Raw genomic sequence first — 23,869 nt, forward strand, 5'->3', positions numbered from 1 at the left:
GTAAAAGGGTCTCCACTTATTCTACTGGCAAAGTTCTGCCACCTCATAAAGAGAGAAAGTTTATCAGTGCAGCAGGCAAAAGGGTAGCTGTAGGTTCAGCTGAAGATTGGTACATATCTAATTCTGTTGGGCTGCTCTGCAGATACGATAGGGCCCAGTTAGAGGAAATGTAGGAGTTGCCAAACACCTCCAAGAAGAGTGCGGGGAGAGAAAATAGAGTCTACGGGAAAAGCCATTGTGAACGCCATCACTCCTTGCGCACTAGATACCGCGGGCGCAGCCTCTAGAGGCATCAAAACCAGCATCTACTGGCATGCTTGGCTGTGCATTTCCAGGTTTAAACCTCTTTGGCCCCCAGGTTGATTAGATGCATGAGAAAATAAAAAATGGAATGGTGATTCCCATGTCTTTGTGCCAGCACACTCCACGCCTATAGATTCTTTTCAGAAGCAACAGTTTCCTTAACAGTGACCAACCGCAATCTTAACAAAGATAGCAACAAACCTTCCATCAGCAGGGTGGCAAGGGATTGACCGGAGATGGACATAGGAGTTACGCAAGCAAGGGCAGATGTTACTCTAGTAAAGGGTCTTCCCCCTCTAAACAGTGACCCCACACCGCCCATGACGGTGCTCGACCTCACGGATGCCTACTTTCACATACATAATTAACCCTCCTCATTGCCAGTACCATCGCTTTGTTGTAAGTGGACATCACAACCCATTCACAGTCCTTCCTTTCAGGTTCACCATGTCTCCAAGGGTGTACCCAAAGTGCCTTGCAGTGGTGGCCACACATCTGTGAAGGATAATGGATGTGGGGGAGGTTGTGGGGTTGGAGGGTTGCACTCTCACTTCCTTGGGATACTGCCGCTGCCGCTGGGTAAAAAGGACAGTTATCTTCACTCGAGCCCACCGCACCTGGGGTCCTGACGCTGTTGGTCTCCCCTGCCGTCGCCGCAAGTATCACCGCGCAGCAGCAGAGGGTTGAGACTACAGCTCCCAGGTTGCCTGCAACACCGCCCACTGCGTCTAATCTCGCGCCCGGAGGCGCTTCAAGAACGGAGACTCGTCGCGGGTCGCGTGCGGGCGGCGCCGGGCAAAGGGCGGGCCGTCTGTGGCCGGAGGAGGACGGGACGGGCCCCGTCCTTAACAATCGTCGAACTTCAGGTGACTGGGAACATCACTGGACAAACAGCTGGTTAGTACAAGGAGCAATCTTGTCTACTGAACTAACGGGTGATCCTATGAGTCACCACTGGGACTAGAGACGCTTGGGAGTGTTAGCGGGCGGATGTAACTGTTGGATATTTAGCAGTTCAGTGTTGGGAACCTGGGTTACCTTCTGTTGCCCCACTTGGTAAATTCGATTAGTAAAGTGAGATGGCAAGTGCGGTTCAAACTAGGTCCTCAAAGCTCCCTAAATGTACCTCCCCGGTTCCACCAAAAAGTAGTAAATTTAAAGGAATCCAGACATCGATCTGGGATAAACCTACTGCTATAGATAGAATGTTGCGTAAAGCATTAGGGGAAGTAGCAACTGAGATTGAGCGCACTGAGAGATGCCTCTCATCAACCCCCCACCCTGTTATACAAACTCCACAGCAGGATCTAGAAGTCCAATTATCTCCATCACTGGCTTCTCCGGACCTCGGGATATTTGATAACCCTTGTGCTCAAGAAGGGTCCTTACTGGTACAGGAGACATCACCAAGTGGGGGAAACACCACAAAAGGGCAAGACCAGGAAAATGAATGGAAAAAAAACCAGGCGAAAGAGGGTCACTTTGAAAAATGTCCCGTTAGACACCTCCACCATAGATGTAAGGTCGCCTGGAGGAGCGGAATTAAATACACAAGTGCCCCCAATGTGGGTAGCCCAAATATTATCTAACCTACAGAACCATCTTGAGCAACTTATTGCCAATCAAACCCAACTGATCCTCAGTAGGTTGGACATAGTAATAACCCTGGTTAAAACAAAGGGGTCGGTTGGTTGTTCCAATCCCCCCACCCCCTGGGTAACACCTTACTGGGGGATGGTACCAGCATCAGCTCAGATACACCACCCATACGCACCCCCCTAAATGAACAAAGTAACACTATCATACACCCCATGAACCCCTCGAACACACAACCAGTAGGCTTGATACAGGCCCCCCCCCCCCCCGAGGCTGTCCGCTACTAGTAGGGAAGTTCCTCAGGGAGCGCCAATAGGCATACACCGAGCCATGGTCCATAGACAAGCTTCGCCCTCCCCTGTGAATCAGTGTCAATCAGAGAATTCCGCTACTAAGGTGCATTCCAACACGTCAGTAACCCTTAATCTACCACCTGACGCAGCCCCCTTTGTAATTATTCTCACAGGAGTTCCAGTGCTGAGTCCAGATCAGTCGGAGTCCTATGGCAAGCTTAAAAATAAAACCATATTTTGGTTAAATAAATGTAGGCCCCTAGTAGGCAAGGAGCTGGGGGAAATACTAATGGTAAGAAGGGTAAACTGGGTGGGAACCAGGCCCAAGGATAACACCGGGGATTGTGTGGTGGTGAGCTTTAGAAATATGCAGGTTGTTGACCAGATATTAAGGTGGGGCCCATCCACAGTCTCGAGTAATATCAGGTCTATGCCCCTGAGCGTCTTCTATCCCAGGGGGGCCTCCAACTGGGGGCGCGCCATGGATGTTCAGAGATGGAGGGAGTGGAACCTGGTTGGGAATAGTCGTAGACCTCAATATGTAGCCATGAGGAACCAGGGAGGGATTGACCTCCAGAATAGATTTGACCCCTTGTCAACCTTAGGAGAACAGGACTGACTAGGGATAGATATAAACCCCTGGCATAACCAAGACAGGGATAAGAGCCCTGATCAGTATAAGGCTCCCCTGACTCAAACACCGCAGCGTGAGTTACTGCAGAGAGAGGAGGATAAGGGGGTAACTCTTGCAGAAAGCTCACAGGCAATCACTGAAGTCGAGACAGAGATATCGGGGCCGGGTAGCAGTGCTTCAGGCACCCAATTATTAAAATCATATATCTTAGCCGACCCAAATGAAACTCTGGTAACTGAGGATAATGTAACTACTCACCGCCTCATGACCAGGGCAAGAAGAACTAGCAGGCAGGATGGATTAAAAATAATATCCTGGAATGTAGCAGGACTCGCTGCCAAATATGAGGAGCAGGATTGGAGGCACTATATTACCGGTTTTAACGTTATGTCTTCAGGATACCTGGATAATTGATTGTAACCATTTCTCCCTGGAGGGGTTTAAGTGCTTCTCTGTCCCTGCCCAAAAGTCGGCTTCAGGGAGAGCCATGGGAGGATTGATCATATATGTGGATATTCTTATAGAAGGGGTCTGGTCTAACCTCAACTGGTCATCACATAGCATGCAGGCTTTGGGCTTTCGCTCAAAAGGTGTAAACATCACCCTGATTAACTGGTACAATGTGGTGGGAGCCAATGGGAAGGGCAATACAATAAAAGGATTGGACTCTCGCATAAATACCCAGGTGTCGGCAGCAGCATCGGCTGTAGTTCTAGTAGGAGTTTTCAATTGTCAACTGTGCGCGAATTTAAGACCACTTAATAGGGACTGGTCGTGTTGCACAGTGGAGAAAGGGCCACACTTCTTGCATTCACCTGAAGGGGTAGACTTAGATAGGGTGTTGAAAGGCCATAATTTGGTCCACACCATGGATCTGATAGCACTAGGTAGCGGCGAGGACCTTAATCCAACCTTTAAAGGCAGAGGTTGTCCATCTTACATTGATTATATCATGGTGTTGTCTATACTTAAAGCTAGGGTTAACAAGGCTGACATAGAATGGAGCATATTTAGCGACCATAATCCCCTGGTCTTAGTGCTAAAAGGTCCAACTATTAAAAGTGTAGTACGTGGGGTGGGTTCGGTAGAAAAATGATCAGACCAGAGGAGGAGACTGAGATGGTCCAAAATAGATGGGGATAGCTTTTATAAAACTTTAATAACTACAGAGGCAGATGCACTCAATATATGCCTCGATCCCAATATTGAGTTGGCTGCAGTAGTAACCGCATTTGAAGAGATGGCGCACCTCAATGAAGGACTATTAAAGACCACTAAGATATTAACTACCACCCTTAGATGGTTTGACAAAGAATGTTCAAAGGCACATAAAGAGCTTAAATCTAGCCTAAAATTGCTTCCTAGGGATCAGATATATATCGCCCAATGCAGGCTGACGTATAAGAAGGCAATACAAATCCGTAGAACTAGCCTCCAAATGCAAGCCTGGGAGGACCTAAGGGAGGCGGCGGACAGAAGAGATTTGATTGAGTTCTGGAAAATTATAAATACAGTGTTTCCAGGAATCAAATGCCCCACAGATTTTAAACACTATTTTGCCAGAGCACTGGTATTCTCATTTTAAAAACTTATATAATCATACGGGTGAAATTAATAAGGATGAAGGGCAGAGGTTAAAATTGATTGCAAGGCCAGACATCACCCTGGCAGAAGTAGAAGGGGCAATCCTGGGATTGACTAAAAATAAGGCGCCCAGCCCTGATGGCATACCTCCCGACCTATATCTTAGTAAAGTGGAGTTGTGGGCCCCCATTCTTACGAGGGTCTTGAACGCGGCAGTGGTGGCGGGTCTACCGCACTGTTGGTCCTCTGCAACAATAGTGCCGATATTTAAAAAAGGAAATCGGGATGACCCCCCAATGCTATCGCCCGATATCCCTGATTGATGTCACGGCGAAGGTGTTGGGTTGTTTTGTCTTAAATAGTTTGACTGAATGGGCAGATACCCACCAGCTAATAACGGATACACAATATGGGTTTAGGGAGGGAAGGTCAACTACGGACAAATGCCTGAACCTCTACCTGCTGGTCGCCAAGTACACCATAGCCAGTAAGGAGGCGGTCCACTTGAGGTTCATGGACCTCTATGCGGCTTTCGATCACGTGAACAGAGAAAAGCTATTGGCCCTGATGCTAGGCCTAGGGGTGGACCAGGATCTAGTTAACATCCTTAATGCCTTGTACTGGAATACCACTGCGTCCGTCCGTGGAAGTAGGACCTCATCATTTCCATGCACCAGTGGTGTGCGGCAAGGCTGCATTTTAGCCCCTTTTTTGTTTTCACTTTATATTAACAATTTAGATAGTGAATTAAGCAAACTTCGAGTAGACTCCCCTCAAGTAGGCACCCGCTCAGTCCCCGTCCTGCTTTACGTGGACGGCGCGGTGCTGCTAGCCCGGACACCGCTGGGGTTACAAAGGCTGATTGACGGATTTGTAAGCTTTATGACCACACTTGATTTATCAGCAAATCTGGACAAATCCTATGTCATGCTTGCGGGGGCCAGACCAGATAGGAAATGTTCCTATAAGATAGGTACTCACAAAATTGGACTGGTTCGGTCCTTCTCCTATCTGGGTGTATTATTTGATGGGCTTTTGAAGTTTAGACTCCTGGTGGATAAACACTGTTCAAAATTGGTGGCTTCAACTGGGGCAATAATGAGTTATGGGCGAAGGCTGGGAAGATGGACCCCCGAGCAAGTGATGAATTTGTATAGATCAATATGCTGTGCCAAGGCTGCCTACGGGTCTGAAGTTTGGGGTTTCGTAAATATACATCAGGTTCAGGCAGAGGAAAATACATTTTTTAGAAGGATACTGAAAGTCCCACATAGTACATCTGCCTATATTACACATGAAGAACTGGGAGAACCCTATATCGAAGATCGAATCAAGGCCAGGCCACTTTTGGCCTGGGTGAAGATCTGGTCTAACCCTGAGGCAGGCCTTAGTAGACAAATTATCACTGACTGTCTGAATAGAGACAAAGGGAGCTCTATCCCCTGGCTAAAATATGTCAAGTGTACACTAGAGGACATCGGTTGTAAGAACCTCTTCACTAAGCCTGAAACCATTACCCCTCAGGACAAAACAAGAGTCAAGAAAATGCACAAGGAATGGACAACTGTAAGCAGGGCGGCCACTGAAGAGTGTAAATCCACAGCTGTTGCTTATAGACTAGTGAAAATCGAAGTTGGAATGGAACCCTATCTCTCACTGACCCATAATGCACAGGACAGATATTATATGACCCGTTTTAGGTTTAACCTTTTGCATTATTTATTGTCTGATCCCCCCCGGTTGTTCCTTAACGGTTGAGCAGAAGGTTACCTGCGGCTGCGACAATAGGTCTCCGCAGGATACCCTTCATTTTGTTTTGTTATGCTCATTTTATACATTACCTAGGCGCAAGTTCCTTGTGGGAATCTTGAAAAGAGCTAAGTTTAAACACGCCAAGGTAGCTTTATTGTTTTTGCAAAAGGCCAATGACGCATATACTCTGTCCTGTATCACAAGTTTTATTAGGTTGGCGGTGAGGATAAGGAATTCGAGAGAGATGAGTTGATTGTAATGCCCTTTAACAGAGAGACTAGACAAATGAAATGAAATGTTATGAATTGAATTGTTTTTTAATGTGTTTGTAATTGGTTTTATGTACTTTTATGGTATTTTTTTCAAGTACCGAATAAAGAAAATATTTGATTTGATTTGACTGATCAAGAGTGGCTGCAGGCAACAATGCCTAGCCCACAAGTCGGCAGCAATTACCCTACTCCGCAGCCTGGGGTTTACCATAAATATCACCAAGTCCCACCTAGTTTTTCAATAGATCCAACCCTTCCTGTTATTCATGTTGAACGCACTTAGAGGGAATGCCTGCCCCAACCAGCAAATATGGTCATTTCAGCAGCTGTTGCCTTTTTCAGCCCAGTAGTCAAGCCGCAATCAGCATTATTATGCACTTTCTACGAACTGTGGATCTCATAGCTATTGCACCCCATGCCAGGCTCCACATGGGTCCCCCGCAACCGTGTCTTCTGGCACAGTTGTCACAGGAGAAGGGTAACTGGAAAGATCTAGTGTTGGTAAAGGCTACTACCCCCTCTTTCTGCATTGGTGGAACAGTAACAACTTGTTGGAGGTCAGGCCTTTCTTGGACCCCATATCGCCGGTGACCATAACCACCTCACAAGCTGGGGTGCACTTCTCCCTCCTCTTTCTAAACGAGAGCTGCCACATCAATTACTTGCCATACACCTAGCCCTCCATACCTTCAATCGCGATGCTTGAAGGAAGAGAGTAGTCATCAAAGCTGACAACATGACTCCAATTTCTTACATACAGAAACCGTGTGGCATGCATTCTCCACAGATCTCTGTACTAGCACCGGGGATCTGGCTTTAGGCAATCCGCTACATCATACAACTCTTTATGGTGCATCTTCCAGGAGTGGGCAACAATTTGCAGACTTGTTCAACTGGATTCATCAACAAATCAATGAGTGGGAACTCCACCCTCAAGTGCTTCACAGGTTCCTTCAACTTTGAGGCACCCTGCAAATAGACCTATTCACCACTCATGGAAACACAAAACGGCCGGACTTCGCCTTCAGGTGCACACAGTCCATGGGTAATGCACTATGGATGAATTGGTCAAGGATCTTTGCCTACACTTTTCCTCTTCTCCTGCTCTCCTCGCATACATGGTGAAGAAGATGCAACAGATCAGTATCTAGTTACGTTTGTTGACGGACATCTAGGCTAAATTTATAAGTCATTACTGCCTAATTCCTTCACTATAATTTTGTAATCATTTGTTTTTACTACACAAGTTTTATTGAACCAAATTGTTGCTTTGTGCATTAATATCCCTCCCTGTCTGTTTCTTGTTTTAGGTGATTTTCTAAAGACTTTGGAAGATCCTGACTTGAATGTGAGACGAGTAGCACTAGTAACTTTTAATTCTGCTGCCCACAATAAGCCCTCATTAATTAGGGACCTATTGGATTCTGTTCTTCCTCATCTGTACAATGAAACAAAAGTCCGAAAGGAACTCATAAGGGAGGTGAGTGACATAACTACTTTTCTAAAAGTGTACTTAGATTCTGTGAGTGTATCTGTAATGTTTCATTACCTGATCTTCCTTTATCATATTTAAACCAGGTTGAAATGGGACCTTTTAAGCACACAGTTGATGATGGTCTGGACATTCGGAAGGCTGCTTTTGAATGCATGTACACTCTACTTGATAGTTGCCTTGATAGACTAGACATCTTTGAATTTTTAAACCATGTGGAAGATGGTTTAAAGGATCATTACGACATCAAGGTAAAAAACTAATATTTTAGAATTTGCTGTTACAGAAAAGTTTATACATTTTTCACAACATTAGCAAATACATGATGGATGTTCTGTCATATTCATTTCATAGTGAATTGCGTTCAAGGGCTGGTGAGTACATGGCAACTCTGCAACGATTTGGAACTTAAGAACATGTTTGAAATTTTGGACTTCTGTTTTATTTGTGGAAGTTGACGAGGAGCTTGACGAGCAGAAGGTTGCCTTATTAGCAAGATATAAACTGTGTGCAATCAGCCTGATCATCCATTTTGTCCTGCATCCTTCTGTTTAGGCATGTTTGAGGTTTTCGAGGCGAGTGGATCCGGGTCAGACAGAAAAACACACCAGATGACTGAACTGTCATGAAGGAAGTCCTAACCATTGTTAGCCAGCAACTGGTGTGATAGCTCTGCAAATAGGACCTTTTAGTTTGAGGACAGTAATCATATGACTTGCGGCACTAAGCCCTCTAAGGTAGTTAGACTTTTGGAAAGTCGTGAGTAAATTGGTTCAGTGTAGTTAAGATGTGCAGTAACTGCTGAGTCTACTACTAGTCTCCTGAGGATTTAATACATTTGATATGATTTTCTACATTTTGTGAATTTTGATCTATACTTGCTTTATGCTATATTCAATATAGGGTGAGGTGCTGGGTCTTTATAAGTAACAAATCTCAAATTACTGGTAGTGTTGCTGTATGATTGAGGGGTCAAAAAGGAATGGAGTCAAAGCGGTGTGTGTATCTGAAAGCCCAAAGCATTTGAAAGAACAAAAAAGCTGACTACCATTTTGTGGGAGTTATGATGTGTCCGTTTCTCTCCACCCAGCATTTTATGTTGAGGAGACAGCTGTTAACTATTTTTGATTTGGAGAATTTGTTCTTGAGCAAGAAAGTCTCCCATCTGCATAATCTAATCTATTGTTACTTTGCTGATTAATTGTGATACCAGCTTGTTGTTGCTTTTTTTCTTTTTTGATCAAATATGATCAAGTTACTGCATTGTCACTGAGGTGGTTCACATTGTCTCAACAGATGCTGACATTCTTGATGTTGGTGCGACTCTCGACCCTTTGCCCAAGTGCGGTACTGCAGAGGTTGGATAGGCTCGTAGAACCCTTGCGCGCAACATGTACAACAAAGGTATTGTGATAATTAAATTGGAAATCTTGTAATACAGTACACTTAAAAATGTAATTCTTTTCACTATATTACTAAGTACTATGGCAGATGTATTCCCACACAGTAGATTTATTCAGAGGGAGGACCCATCACTAAGCTCACACAATACACCCATGAAGCTGTTTGCCCATATGCGTTGACGGCGATGAGAGAACTACACGTCTCATTTCTGGAGCAACCACCCCAATTGCAAGCCCTGCAAACACTAATAATTGCACCTAGCCACCGGAAATTGGTCACCCGTTTATACAACACCTCACAATCAGAGCAAGGAGGGCTCGTGAACAGATCGCTTAATAAATGGGAAAAGATGCTAGGGGACACTATAAGCGATCAAGATTGGGCATATAGTTGTATGCAGTTGCAACTAATGACGCCAAACTGTAATTTGCGCATAGTGCACTTTAAATGCTTACATCAATTTTATTATACCCCGACTCAATTACACACATTCAGCCTTCGACCAAATGATACGTTTTATAGGTGTGAGGCTCTACAGGCAGACTTCTTACATACGGCATAGGCCTGCCCACAGATACATAGATACTGGGAGGAAGTTACGGGAGCACTCACAATCCTGTTATCCAAAATGATACCAAATGCACCACTGGTATGCTTATTAGGTATATATAAGCTAACACCTGTGAAAAGAAGGACTTTTTTGGCTGTAGCACTTCTACTAGCAAAGCGCCGTGTTGCCATCAGATGGAGTAGTAAACGCCCTCCCAGATTCAATGACTGGCTCAAGGACATTTCATATTGTAGAGACACCTTGGAGGTCTATGCGCAAGAACTACCGCAAGCATCCAGGCCTAGAGACTACTGGGAACCCCTGATGCAATATCTCCAACATGCATAGGCAGACGAGTAAACATCATGGTAAATAGTGGGACAGTAGAATATATGACAACCCCTTCAGCTTCCTAGTAGGAGGGGACCAGAGGTAATTTTTATAAATGTGATCTAGAAATGTCCAAATAAAAAGTCAATTGTATGATAGTACGTTTAAGGAATCAAGAGATAAGACGGGTAACCTGAGTGGCGCTGATAGATATGTGATCCCCCAGATACACAAAAAAAAGAACCACACGACTATTAATGTATACTATGTGATGTACTCCTATATTATACATGATTGTGATATACTGTAATGGATGCTATGTTCGATGTTGACTGGAATCAAGAAACCAATTAAAAAAAAAAAAGTATTTTCACTATATTACATAAAAAATTAGACCTTTTACGACACCCAAAACTTGAAATTACCATTCAAATATCCCTCTTTAATAAAAAAGAAATATTAAAATACATTATTTTGTAGAATGTACTTAAGGAACTTTACTTTAAATGCATGCTTAGCTTTTGATATTATAGCTCTTGGGTGCAATTATTACATTTTATTTCCGTTATGTGAACTAATTTTGACAGGTTGGTCACACACAATCGCCACTTTTGATTATTTTTGAAAAGCTCTTGAAGTATCTTGATTAGATAAAAAAATATTATTTTTTCAATTTTTAGGTTCCCTCTGTATTGCTTTGTCTGCATAATGAGTGCTTGCAAGCACTGAAGTGGTAGGGCGATGGGGTAGGTTAGAGCAGGTCAATTAAGATTAAATGCGTGGATAAACAGAAGTGTTTCCTGGATGTGTTTATAGGAAGCACAAGTGTTACTGACGAGTACAGTGTAATGTTTATATTACATGCGATCAATTAAGTTTCCTGGCACTTTAAAAGCCTGATGGCATCAACAAGGTTACTTAGATATTGGCATGCAAACTAGGACGGAAAAAGTCAGACTTTGAACCAGTGGTGACTAGTAATTTGAGCAGGCAGGGGTGGGCTTGCCCCACACATGCTCAAACACACACGCTCACACTCATACATTCACAATCAAGCACACATACACCCACCATTCACAAGCAGATGCACTCATACACCCCCATTTACCGCACGCACTAATACACATAAATTCATAATGGGGGTTGGGAGCACACTGCCTCACAGTCCCAGCACAGTTCGCCCCTTTGCATCCTGGTAAATGCAGTACACAGTTCAAACTTACTTCAAAATTAGCTGGATTTTTTCACCAAAGTTGGTGCAGACATTTCTGTATATCGCTAAACATTTGTTTCTGGGTTGAGCCCTTCATCAGTAGAGAGCAGCAGTATTAGAGAGCAAAGAAAAATCATCTGGGGTTGCTGGAAATGCTGCCAAGTTCCTCTCAGGTCACAGTACCACTCACAGGCGCATCTCCAAAGCTCGTCAGCTTCCTGGCTCAAGAGAGCCTTTAAAACAGAATGGGGGTTGGGAGCACACTGCCTCACAGTCCCAGCACAGTTCGCCCCTTTGCATCCTGGTAAATGCAGTACATGGTTCAAACTTACTTCAAAATTAGCTGGAGTTTTTCACAAAAGTTGGTGCAGACATTGCTGTATATCCCTAGACACGTGTTTCTGGGTTGAGCCCTTCATCAGTAGAGAGCAGCAGTATTAGAGAGCAAAGAAAAATCATCTGGGGTTGCTGGAAATGCAAAAATACACATGAGGCATAACCATGTACCCTAAGCGGGGCACAACACCTAAAAGTGTCTCCAGGCCAACTTGGCCTCTCAGGGGCTCAAACGCCCTTTGTCCAGCATAGTCAGGGCAACAAGCTGCAAATGCAGCAATGCGCAGGGTCACCACCTAAACGTTGCAGCTGCCCACTAAGTGCTGGGCAGCTGGGGAAACTGAGCCTGGCACCAGCGTGCCTCCTGGCTCTCCTCTGGGCTCCTACAGAAACAACAGTGCCCCCAAAACAAAGTGGGAGCCTCGCAGGCTCTAATTTCCAAAATGCGCAATACATTGGAGCCTCGTGGGCTCTGAACACAACAATGCCCTTGGGTGTCTCGTGGGCTCCAAATACAACATATGCTCCCCACGTTGCAGTCCCGCTCTGGGACTCTAGCTTGAAATGCCCCAAAAGAAATGCTGCAGCTGCCCCCTGTCATGTGGGGCAGCTGGGAAGATCAGCGTGGGCACCACCGGCTGGTGAGCACCACTCGGGGGACTCTTAACACCAACAATGCCCCCAATAGAACCACGCAAGGCTCTATGACTATTGCCAACCGTGAGAGCGGCCCGCTGCTAGACGGGGCTGCTGTTGTCTGCAGGCGGGACACGGGGCCTCAATACGGCACCATGAACAGGCCCGGAGCTCCCCCCAGCCCGTGTACACTCACCGGGCTTCTCCTCGGCCCCGGTGCCGTCTCCTCCCTGCGGCGGGGCTGCAGGCGGGGTTTGGGAGAGCCTTCCGGATTCCGTCGGGGCTCTCCTGTCTCTCCGCCGCTGGTCCCACGGGGCTTTCCCTCACTCTTGGGAGCCCCGATGGGGGACGCCGGCTTCCTTTCTGTGGTGCAGGAGCGCGGGGTAGGCTCACGTCTGCTTCCTGCTTTGCTTCCGCCTCCACCAATCACAGCGCGGCACTGGTGATGACGTCGCGGGGGTGGGGGGGCGGCGGTGATTTCCTTTCAGATCTGGGCAAAGTCGTGGGGTAGGCACCCGCGCAAGTATAAAACTTCGAGAAGGCACTAGAGGGGTAGGCTCCCTCTAAAGACCACGTCCCTGGCAGGGTGGGCACCCGCTAGGAGTTTCAAAATCTGGCACAAGGTCCCTTGCGGGGTGGGCACCCGCTAGGGCATTTAAAAGGGCAGATATGCGGCAGGCAAGGCGGGGTGGCCTCCCGTGCCGCAAATAAGCAGAGGTGCGGGGGAATCTCCACGCTGGGGATTCCCTCACAAAAGCGATCGCAACTCCGGGCTCAGTTGAGTGTAGGCGCGCTGCTCCTTAGGAACATAAAGCGCTTTTCAGACAATAGCAAAAAGTCCAATATAAGTCCCTCAGAAGGTAGAGGGGGGCAAAGGCTGGACCCAGGGGCCAGCTCACAGGGCCCTCCAACAGAGAGGCAGCACCCAGTGGCGGTTTCTCCTGGCGCACAGCAGCAGCAACAGGCCCCCCTCAAGTTAGGATCCAGAGAACAACTTGCATGGGGTCACAGCCCCTTTTTGTTCACATATTTCCTTTGTCTGGAGGGTGCAGGGTAGGGGGGAAACCAGACGCAGCTGGTTCTGGAGCACTTTGTTGTGCTCAGCCCCTCTCCCTATTCACAGGACAGGCTAGGGACATCAGTCGCACCACAGGGGGCAGAGCCAGCATTGTGTAGGGAAGGCCCAGCCCTATTCAGGTAGATGCACTCCTCCCTCCCATGAACATGCAGATCTCTCCATTCACCATCGGGGCAGACCCATCCTGACTCCTGGAGCCAGGCACACCAGCCAGCTCCAGCCAATCACAAGCCAGACAGTCAATTCACATTTACTACACAGACATGCCAACTTCTAGAAGTGGCACTTCTACACTAGACACATTAAATCTGCACACACTGTCGCGCAGCATTTAATCTCACGAGTTCGCACATACCAAATTCGCCCCTGCCCTCCCCACACATCAGGAACTACCATGGACGCACACATTCCCCATGCATTCCTATGTGAGGGCAGGCCAATCTCACCACACGCACTCAGACTGCGCACGCACTTTACACTGGGACACATTGTTAAAGTGCGCAGAAGCCAAAAACAACTAGTATCAGGACACAATTAAAAGCAAAAAGTTTAGGGGTGAACCTGCCAAAAGGGCCAAGTCCAACAATATGGTACTGCAACAAGTAAGGCGGATTGGTGTCATAGACTCTGTGTCAAAATGCCTTTTGGTCTCTTAACATGGCTGGAGCGTCTGGACATTTTCCTGGTCGTACAACACCTGGTGGGCTCTTTGAACGGTCAGAGCGGACAAACTCCGCCATCTGTCTTGCCATTAATGAATGGCAACTCCATCTGTAGGTGGTGCAAGGTCCCTTCCGGGATTGGGGAGAATCTTGGATACATCTGTTCGCCACTGCTGAGATCACCCTAGGTCCACACTCTTACGCATTGGAGTTTCCAAGGCAGCTCTTGCTCAGACACGTTTTATCTCAAGTTGGGCTTGGCACTCCTGTACGCTTTCCTGCCATTAATAGTCGTGCCTCGAGTTCTGATGAAAATCAGGACAGACCAGGGCAAAGCCATCCTTGTGGCTCCAGATTGAAATCCCGAATTCTTGAGCATCAGCATCGGTCCTAGAGTCAGGATGCCCCTTCGGGAGCATCTTTTGTTGCAGCAACAGGGCATGGTCACTCTGCCTTCATGCGCAGAGATTGAGTGGTAGCGGTTGACCGTTTTTTATCTCTCCTCTGAAGTCTGTGAAGTTACAGCTTATTCACTCGATCTTCAGTCAGCACACTAAAAAACGTATACATAGAAGAAGATACTTCTAGTAGACCATGATAATTGCAGTCACATTTTCTTTTCTTGAATTTGGTATACACAAATCCATCTATGTAATTACCGCGTCGTTGGTACTCCTAGACAAAACGATCCTTCTTCCTGCAGATGCCTTAGCTGCCATGTACTTAGTCTAGTCAATGTACAAGTCACTGTGAGAAAAATAACTGTTCTCCAGCATTAGATTTTTTTCATAGATTCGCATGCTTGCATCATTCTTCTAGTTGAGTCTCACAGTGACTTTACAGTAACATTTTGAAAATATAGCCTGTCTGATGGGACTTAAACTATGTCACAGTAAAAGCACACACTGCTCATTTGAATGCGAAGCTTCAGCCAGTGCAGTCAGTGTACCATGAACCTCAACTGTCCTGGAAGCCACCTCTCAAGATTTTTGCTATACATTGTGTTGAAAGGGAGTCCCAGAGCTTTTCTTTCTCTTCAGACAGTCATTTTTTTTAACCTATTAAACCTCTATTTTAACCCTTCGGTAGGATGATTTAGTTTTTCCACCACTACTTTTAGATTTCAATAATATTTTGGACATGAAAAGGAACCTCTTCAAGACCTGTGAGGCATGTGGCTAAATCCGTCTTCACAGATGAGCCTCACAGAATGTTCTTATACTGTTTTTTCCAGATTATAAAGTAAAAGGCTGCAAAATGTAATGGAAAATTTGTGCCAGTAAACAGTTCTTTTTACCCTTATTGACCGTGAGGCTAGACTACTGAGGTGGCTTCAAAAAGTCTAGGGCTGATCTTCTAAAGACTGATCTGTTCCAAGCACCACTTCAGCACAGGAAGAGAAAGCTCCAAAAAAGGGTGTAGTCAACAGGTGAATTAGTTACCTCTTATGAGCCCCACCAAAATTCATAAAAAGAAAATATCGTACCGATCTTCCTCTCATTCGCTGATGTGAAAATGAGAAAGTTTCATCCTGATCTAGACTACCATGATTTAAAGGTTAAAAAGGCAAAGTCCACACAGACATTCCCACCTTTGACCCATTTCCCTCCGTCCACCCAGAAGCAACTATCCGGTCGGCGTGGGATACGGATGCAAAAAAGGGACAATTACTGTTGGGAATGACTCTTTTGCATGGTATTCCCACACATTTTTACCCGCACTGTTTTTGTTGGCCATAGAATTCTGTGTACTGTACCCCAGCTAACCAGGGGAAAGTGCTATGCTCCCCTTTTAAACATGATGAAATTGGCATATTACAATTACCCCTTCGTCTCTAGTAAAAGATGCCATGGTATACCCAGGGCCTCATAAGGTAAATATTACAAGTGGACTGTAGCATTCATTGTGCCATCCACTACAGTGACAATGTAAACATGACTGCAGGTCTGCCACCAGTAGCCTGGCTATGCAGGTTTTAACTACAAATTGGGCTGTCAAAATAACCCATTTTTGTCAGGCCTAAGCCTTTCTTATAAATATTAAGTCACCTCTAAGTAGGTCATATTGCCTTAAGCAGGGTGCATGATATTTAAAAGTAGGACATTTAAACGTTTAAGGTTAAAATGTACTTACAGTGACAAGCAACTCAAATCACTGTGGCAAGGCTGGCCGTTCCATAGAAAAACACTGAGATATAATCTTAACTACTAATGGTGTATCTCAGGAATGGGGCTAGATAGAAAAGAAACACTATTATTTTTGTAATCATCAGAAATCCAATTCAATGCTTAAGTTAATGTTACTTTTCTAAATATGGTGGAAAAGTAGCTATTAAAGTTACCTTTGCCCTGCCTGAACTCCCTGGAAACTAAATTTGCATTTTGCTCTCCCACTTCGGCCAGTCACTAATTAGCATTGAAAGAGGCTTGCATGAGGTGTGAATCTAAGGAGTAAAGAGTAGCTGATCTGAATGGGCAGAGGTGACCCATCTGAACCTGACAGAATATGTAGGTTGGGCTGGGAGGATCCTTTTTGACATTACAGTATCAAGCCTTGATGAATGTCACATCCAGCTTGACTTGTCTGCTGGGGTTTTCATATGAAAATTGGGTTGCACTGCAGAGACGCCTACCCTGTCACAGAAGAACGTTAGCGGACACTTGGACAGGACACTTCTTTAGTCACTGGCACCCAATTTGAGTGTGGCCAAAGACTTTGGCCATCTTGAAAATGCCCAAAATTGGAATATTCACAAGCTGGAGATTATCTAGCCCTGGGAACCTCTACCATATTGGTAAGGGCATCCCCGGGGGTCATTTCCACCCACTTGCACATGCCGGCATAACTGTGGCATCTCATGGCACCCACTTCAGAGCACTCCTGGGCCTTTGGAAGATAAGAAGGTAACCGAACCTGGTGTTTGAGACCTGAGAATACCCCAGAAGAGTGGACATACTCCCCCTCATGCACCCATGACAAAGAAGTGGGCTCCAAGAGTCATATGGCTGACCTTCAGTTAAAGCTACAGGGACACAAATATTCAAGAGGCCTTTTCCTGCAGCTGACCAGTGGCAACTGCACCCTCCTTTTGGCCTCTGCCGTGTTAGAAGTGTACTCCTGTGGTGGATTGGGGCTTAATGCACTAAAGACAGAAGGTAAAATCTTTGACCATGACAAACCTGATTAGTCTGTACGACCCGCACTCCATTGCCGTCAGTATCAAATTATGTCCAGGTCCTGTTCTACGGTGACCATTGACTATCATTGGCAGTTCGTGCTTCCTGGCACTATTTCCACTTAACCAGTTCGGCGCTCATGACGAGCTCAGCTCGTCATGAGTTGCGCCGCTCGCACGCTGATGCGAGCTGAGCTCGTCATGTAACGCGGCTTTTTGAAAAACGCAGCAGGAAAACCACTAGCGCGCATGCGGTTAAAACTTTAAAAATGAATATATCGGATTCCACTTATTGGATTTGTCATTTTGGTGTCATGTTTATTAAATTTCACTCTATTGTTCAAATGCATTTTGGGATTTTTATTATTTTGCTTTTCAGCTTTACCTTTTTAGTACTGCATAAATACTTTGCACAAGTTAAGCGGTCTGCTCTGAGCCATAGCTAACTAGGTGAGCTCAGGTTTATGCAGAGACTTTAGTGGTTCACCCTGGCAAGGATTTTGATTATTTGCTTGAGGTGAGTACTTACCCACCTCCGCTAATAAACCAATTTCTTAGATTTACCATCTGCAGTTTTGCCAGAACATCTCTCTAAGCAAAATATGGCCAACTGCCTACTAAGCTGCTGGAGACTGAGCCAGAAGAAGAGTAAATAAAACTCATGCTAATTTGAGATCAAATCCAGACAACAGTGCTGGGTTACTCGCCCCAATACAATATGGAACCTTCATCCACAGGAGTGTCATCAGAGTTATCTGCTGTATTGACCAGTGGAATAGCCAGATTATCCTCCTAAAATCAACACAGACTCTTATGAGGAGGACTATGAAAAATACCACATATCGCCCATGATGCAGGGGCCAGTGGGTCTGCTTAAAATCTCCAACACATATTGGCACATTGTTATTCTAGCTTTCCTACATAACCATCTTCCCAACCTTCACATTTGCCTCCGTCTGTCTCGTTGAATATCTCTTCTCTTCCTCAGTAGGTCCTTAGCCCTCTGCCAGAACCTCAGCGGCCAGTTGGCATGCCACCACCATTTCCTTCAACACAGATAATCTGCGAGTCATCCTTGCCAGTAAATCTGGCACCAGATTTGTCAAAAAAATATGGGTAATTCAGATGATGGATAAATCAGATGATGATTAGTGTTTGGTTCATGTTGAAGAATGGTGAACAATAGTAACTTCTTACACCACACGGAAGAGAATGGGGTGCTCCCATTTTCCCAGTGACTAGATTCCACCTTCTAATGGATACTTTTATCTGCAGATTCCTTCTCCTTCCCTCGCCTTGTGAATGTCCCCAGGTGCTGGACTGGATTGGAATTTTTTCTCAGCATAGTCCCCGCGTGCTGGTAGGTGATTATTGGCAGCTCCGCATAGACCTCTTTCTGTCCCAGAAGTGGCAGTCAGAGCTGTGTATTCGTGCCAGCCCTGTGCACTGACATCAGGTCCTTTTTTTTCATGCTTTCGTATGCAGAACCAAAGCTAGTTCTCAACTTTTATTCTCATCAGTGGACACGTTTTTTCTCAAAATTCCTATTTTCCAGTGTATAAAGGAACATATCCCCTTCAAAAAATATAGGGTTTAAACCTTGTAGACACTGTCACAAACAGATGTCTATAACCGATCCTCACAAGGTGTATCTCTGGTGTTTGGGCCATGACTCCAAGTTATGTGAAGAGTGTGCCACTATGAATTTGAAGCCGGTCCGGGAACGCAAAACTAAGTAGTGCGTCGCCAATCACTGAAAGAAATCTTGAAAGTCCTTCTCAAATTTGAGGGTGGGGCCAGTTCCCGCTGCGAACATAATTCTGGTCCAAGCCTTGGGCGAGGTAAAGAGGAAGCACAAGAAGGTCAAGCAGGAAAATTGTCACGGACTAGCCAATTTCTCCTTGAGGATGTTCAGGTTTCTCTTGGTCCCACTGTTGGTCCCCCCGCTGATAAGCTGATTCTGCTGATCCAGTGTATGACGAATTTTCCTGGGGGCCATTTGCTAGATCGCAGCAAATTGATTCTGCAGATTGTTTCTGCAGCTGATCCAAATACACTCTGAATTTCGGGGGGCCATTTGCAATGTTGCAGCAGATTGGATGCTTTCGTAAAAGCCATGTTCCGAATCTTTAGCACCCTTCCGGCTCCCTCTGGTGCACCTCTGGGTCCCATGGATCTGGCTCCAGTGTAGACTTTATATCTGCACCAAGATCCGCTCCAGTTCCAGCCATATTGATGCCAGTCTTGTCGATGCCAGCCCGGTTGCTGGATGAGAAAGCTGCCACTATTGTCTATTGAACCTAACTCATCTTGACCAAAGTCTCATCCCAGAATGGTTTGATGTGCTATTTTTTAGTTCACTCTGACAAAACTGTGCTTTTACCTTGCAGCCACCCTTCAGACTTTTCACTATTCGGATCAGATTCGACCAGAGTCAACCAACTTTCGAGGACGATGGCGATAACCGGGATGAATTACCCCCACATTATGACGACAATTTCTACTTGGACATACAAAAAAGCCATTGGGTTGGACACTTGCCATGTACAGGCTAAGGTTCCTGCCTCCCACTCATTCCCACCTCCTCAACAGACGAAACAGCATCATTTGCTTTGGTCATTAAATGTGCAGTCAAGTCCTAGGTTAATGTCATGTCCTTAAAGAAGTTTTGGAAGCAGGGCAACCCTTGTTGTCATTTGATGAAGCCCTGACTGACACTGTAATGGGTACCTTGGCTAAGCCCAAGCAGGGGAGCCTTAAGCCACAGGACCGGTTTAAGATGCTGTCCGGAAAGCAGCATCACCTGTAGCAGAGTGATTGGTAGTTCAGGCTACTACCACCTGAATTAATCTGAACACATTTCTTGCAAACTCATACCCCCACGCTCCCTCTCACCCCAAAATGAATTGAGACATTCAGGAGACAAGCGTTCTCTATGGCCAGCCTTACCCTTTGGTCAGGCGACCGCTGTTTGCTGGGTAAGTAATTCCATGCATGTATGGTACATGGTCCCAAAGATCATGCTTGCAGTCCTGGAGGAATTTTGTGACAATCTAGATCTATTTAGGATGACAAGGACGCAGCAAAATTTCATCTGATCCGAACCGGACACTAATGATTGTTTACGAGGTGCAGTCGGAACTATCGTAGTGCTCCAGAGCCACTCATGGATGAGTTCCACAGGTTTCTTTTGTGTTGTTGCGGTGTCACTCACGAATGTCTTTTGGTGGCTCTCACCTGTTTGGTGAGAAATCTGAAGCAGCATGGAGATATTCAAAGAAAGTAGACCCACAGCTTGCTTCTTGAACCGCTGTGTGCTGCCTGCCAGGCACTATCCCCAAAGTCTTCACCCTTTAAGACCTTGCCTGGGGCTTGGCATAGACCTGAGAGCTGGAAGTTAAGACTTCTACAAGCAGCGTTAAACCCAATGTATTTCCTGCAACCTCATAACCTATTTGAGGCAACTTCATACCCTTCTTTTTGAGGCCTTGCTAGGTGCTTGGCATACAGACCACGCCAAGGCCTACCGTCTCAGCAACCGGCATTCCAGTCCAGTCGGACCAGGGATCCATTAGACAACTCAAAGTCCCTCGAGGAAAGTGAACATCCAAGTCTCCTGCCCATATAACATTTGCCTCCAAGGCTAGTTTAGGTTGCCCTTAGTGAAAAAAACAACATGTAGAAGGCAGGAACAGTCATAACCTAATCTCAAACAGGTGGGTCTTGTATATCGTTCAATGGGGTTTTGCTCTGCCATTCCTTTCTGACTCTGTGTATCTTTTGCCCTCATCAGAGTGCTTTCAGAGAAGCACCTGACCATTTTGCTGGTGGAAATACAGGCTCTTTCAGTGAAAGGAACCATAGCAAGCGTAATGGCCTCGGAAATAGGGCCTGAATGTTACTCACATTATTTCCTAGTGCCGAAAAAGGACAGAGCCTTCCCCCTACTTTAGCATTTCACCGTCTCAGAACAAATTACTAATGCTCACGCTGGCCCAGGTTCTATCTGCCTTAGAGACAACTCTATCATCCGGTTTCAGTGTTCCCATCCTGCAGGCCCACAGACATTACTTGCAGTTCAAGGTGGGCAAGAAGCAGTTTGTTTGCTGTGCTCCCCTTTGGCCTCGCTTGTGCCCCTCAGATGTTCATAAAAGTGATAGCAGTGGGTGGCGCATATTTTCGGAGGTTGGGCATACCAGTCTTCTCCTGCAATACATTCACACACTTACTGATATCATTGGGGTTCACAATTGACATGCCTAAGTCACACCTGCCACCTTAAGTCACATGTTTATCAAAGCCATTCTGAATAGAGTATGTGTTCAGGCCTTCCCTCCAGATTGGCGATTACAAGACCTTTGGGCTATAATCTAGATGTTTCAGCCTCAGTCCTGAGTTGTAGAGTGGCTCTGAGACTTCTCAGCCAATTGGCTTCCTGCATTTTGCTGTTCAACCCATGCCAGATGCATATGCGAGCAATGCAGTGGATCTGAAGTCTGTGTGCCCAGCCCAAAGGCAACCTTTCAGATTCGATCCAGGTTTTGGAAGAGACTGCGAAAGATCCACACTGGTGATAATTGTATCAGTGGCATATCCCTCCCATACCCCACCCAGACTGAATGGTGTGACTCTCTTTTATGTCAGATAGTCCATTGCTCTTTCAATGTTCTTTGTTTCATTCACCTCACCCCTCAAAAGAGGAGACACCATATTTTTCACCCCAAAAGGGTGTTTAGTTTTTACATTGATCGCACCAGAGACCATGGAGTGGATGATTAGCTATTTGTGCGGTTTCTGGGGCAAAGAAAGGCAAGGTGGTGCTGAAAAGGACCTTATTGAGATTGATAGTCCTTTCTATTAAGATCTGCTGTGCATTGGCAAAGAAGCAGTCACCAGAAAGTCACCTGAAAGTCTTAGGGCTCCTTCCATGACGTCCAAGGCGGCCACCATTGCAGTGGCACACGGAGAACCCATTCTATATAGCTGTCAGCCCGCAATATGGGCATCTGTGCACGAAACACTACTGCTCCTCCAGGACTTTTTGATCTGAATCATTCCACAGGCCCACAACCTTGGGAGATACCACCTTGGTTTCACAAAAGTATCTAGCCGAAAAAAAAATTACATTCTGTGAAGCTCTCTCTGGCGGCTAGTAACTGCAGATTCCTAACTGCCCTCTTACCTCTCCAGTCTATAGAATGGTCTTTTTCTCTCTCTAAAAAGGTCCCAAACTAGAGATCTGCACACTGGCACAACCTGTTGGTTGCTGAGCTGTTGACAGTTGAGGTGGACAGTGTCAAGGAAAACTGAGAACAGTATCCAGTGGTGGTGCTTATATATGCCTCTGCCCATCACTTTCAGGGCGGCACAGGACCGACGCACAGCCGCAAGATGCCACCTACCAGTGCTCAGGTATGCTGTAAAAAATCTTTCAAGTCCTGTATGACACCAGGAGATCGTTCATGTGAGAAAGTAACTCTTTTAACATGATTAGCCCGCCACTTTTTGTCTGGAAAATTATGTGATTTTGATTGCAAGTGCACAGGGCACCTGTCAACCAGGGCCCCTGTGCCAGTGCTTCTCCCCTAAAACTGTACCACGATTGGCACAAATTCAGACCCCCATAAGTCCCTATTAAAAATATTTCTCCGGTACCTAGGGCATGGGGACTGAAGATGGTACCATAGGGATCCCTCACCAAGGCCATGCCACTAAAGCTTGCATGCACAGAAAAAGAACAAAGTCGACTTGGCACACTGCCTGTGTGCCATGTACAGCAGCACTGCCTAAGGTATACTTAAGTTCCCCCTCTAGCAGGCCTTTCAAGCCCTAAGGAGGGTGCATTGCATCTCAGGTGTGGGCATATCTGCTTGAGCAGATACACCCCTACAATATCTAAGTCTATTAAATATTGTAAGTGCCAGTGACGCCATAGAGCAGCAGATGCCCCCCACCCCCCACCCCCCCGGTTCAAACCCCCACTTTTGGCCAGAGAACTGGTGGGAAAACAAAGATAAAGTAGGAGGTGTGCCCCCCTTCGCCAACTCACCCCTCGGGTGTTGGAGGCTAAGTTATGCACATTTTTCGGTGCCCACCATCTTGAAGATGTTGAGACTTATCCAATCAGGGCTAGGGCTATACCCCCCTCCCACAGGAGGGTGATATAATAGTCGGTGTAGACACCCCAGGAGAGGAACCCATTGGTCCCTACCTGTTACTCCCCTGGAACACCCCTAAATCTAGCATTTAGGTTCCTCTACCAATACCCTGAAATTGGATTCCTGATGACTTAAGAAGAGCCGGACACTATAACGCCACAACAGCAGAGAAGTCTGCATACATCAACTGACTTAGTCCCAGCTCTTTCCGCCTGTCTGCTGCCTTCGACGATCCTGCAACTAAAAACAAACTGTCCTGCAGCCCAGCAATCACCAAAGCCTTAGGAGGCCTTACTGCCTTCGACAAATATCAAGATCTCCTAAGAACAGCAGATCTGTTCAAGAAGAAACCAACTTTAAAAGGAACCCAGAGGAACAGTGAAACTGCCTCCTGACCCACC

General features: G+C 46.0%; 1 protein-coding gene across 1 annotated transcript in view; it reads left to right on the top strand.

Moving 5' to 3' along the window:
* CAND1 (cullin associated and neddylation dissociated 1) overlaps positions 1–23,869 on the top strand; it is a 393,750-nt gene that overhangs the window by 359,715 nt on the left and 10,166 nt on the right. Inside the window, exons 12-14 of the mRNA XM_078676454.1 lie at positions 7,745–7,914; positions 8,013–8,177; positions 9,223–9,330. Coding sequence (XP_078532580.1) covers positions 7,745–7,914; positions 8,013–8,177; positions 9,223–9,330 — 443 coding nt within the window. The remainder of the gene's footprint in view (positions 1–7,744; positions 7,915–8,012; positions 8,178–9,222; positions 9,331–23,869) is intronic.

The sequence above is a fragment of the Lissotriton helveticus genome, chromosome 1_1 (assembly GCF_964261635.1).
Source record: "Lissotriton helveticus chromosome 1_1, aLisHel1.1, whole genome shotgun sequence".
In the NCBI taxonomy this organism is placed as follows: Eukaryota; Metazoa; Chordata; class Amphibia; order Caudata; family Salamandridae; genus Lissotriton; species Lissotriton helveticus.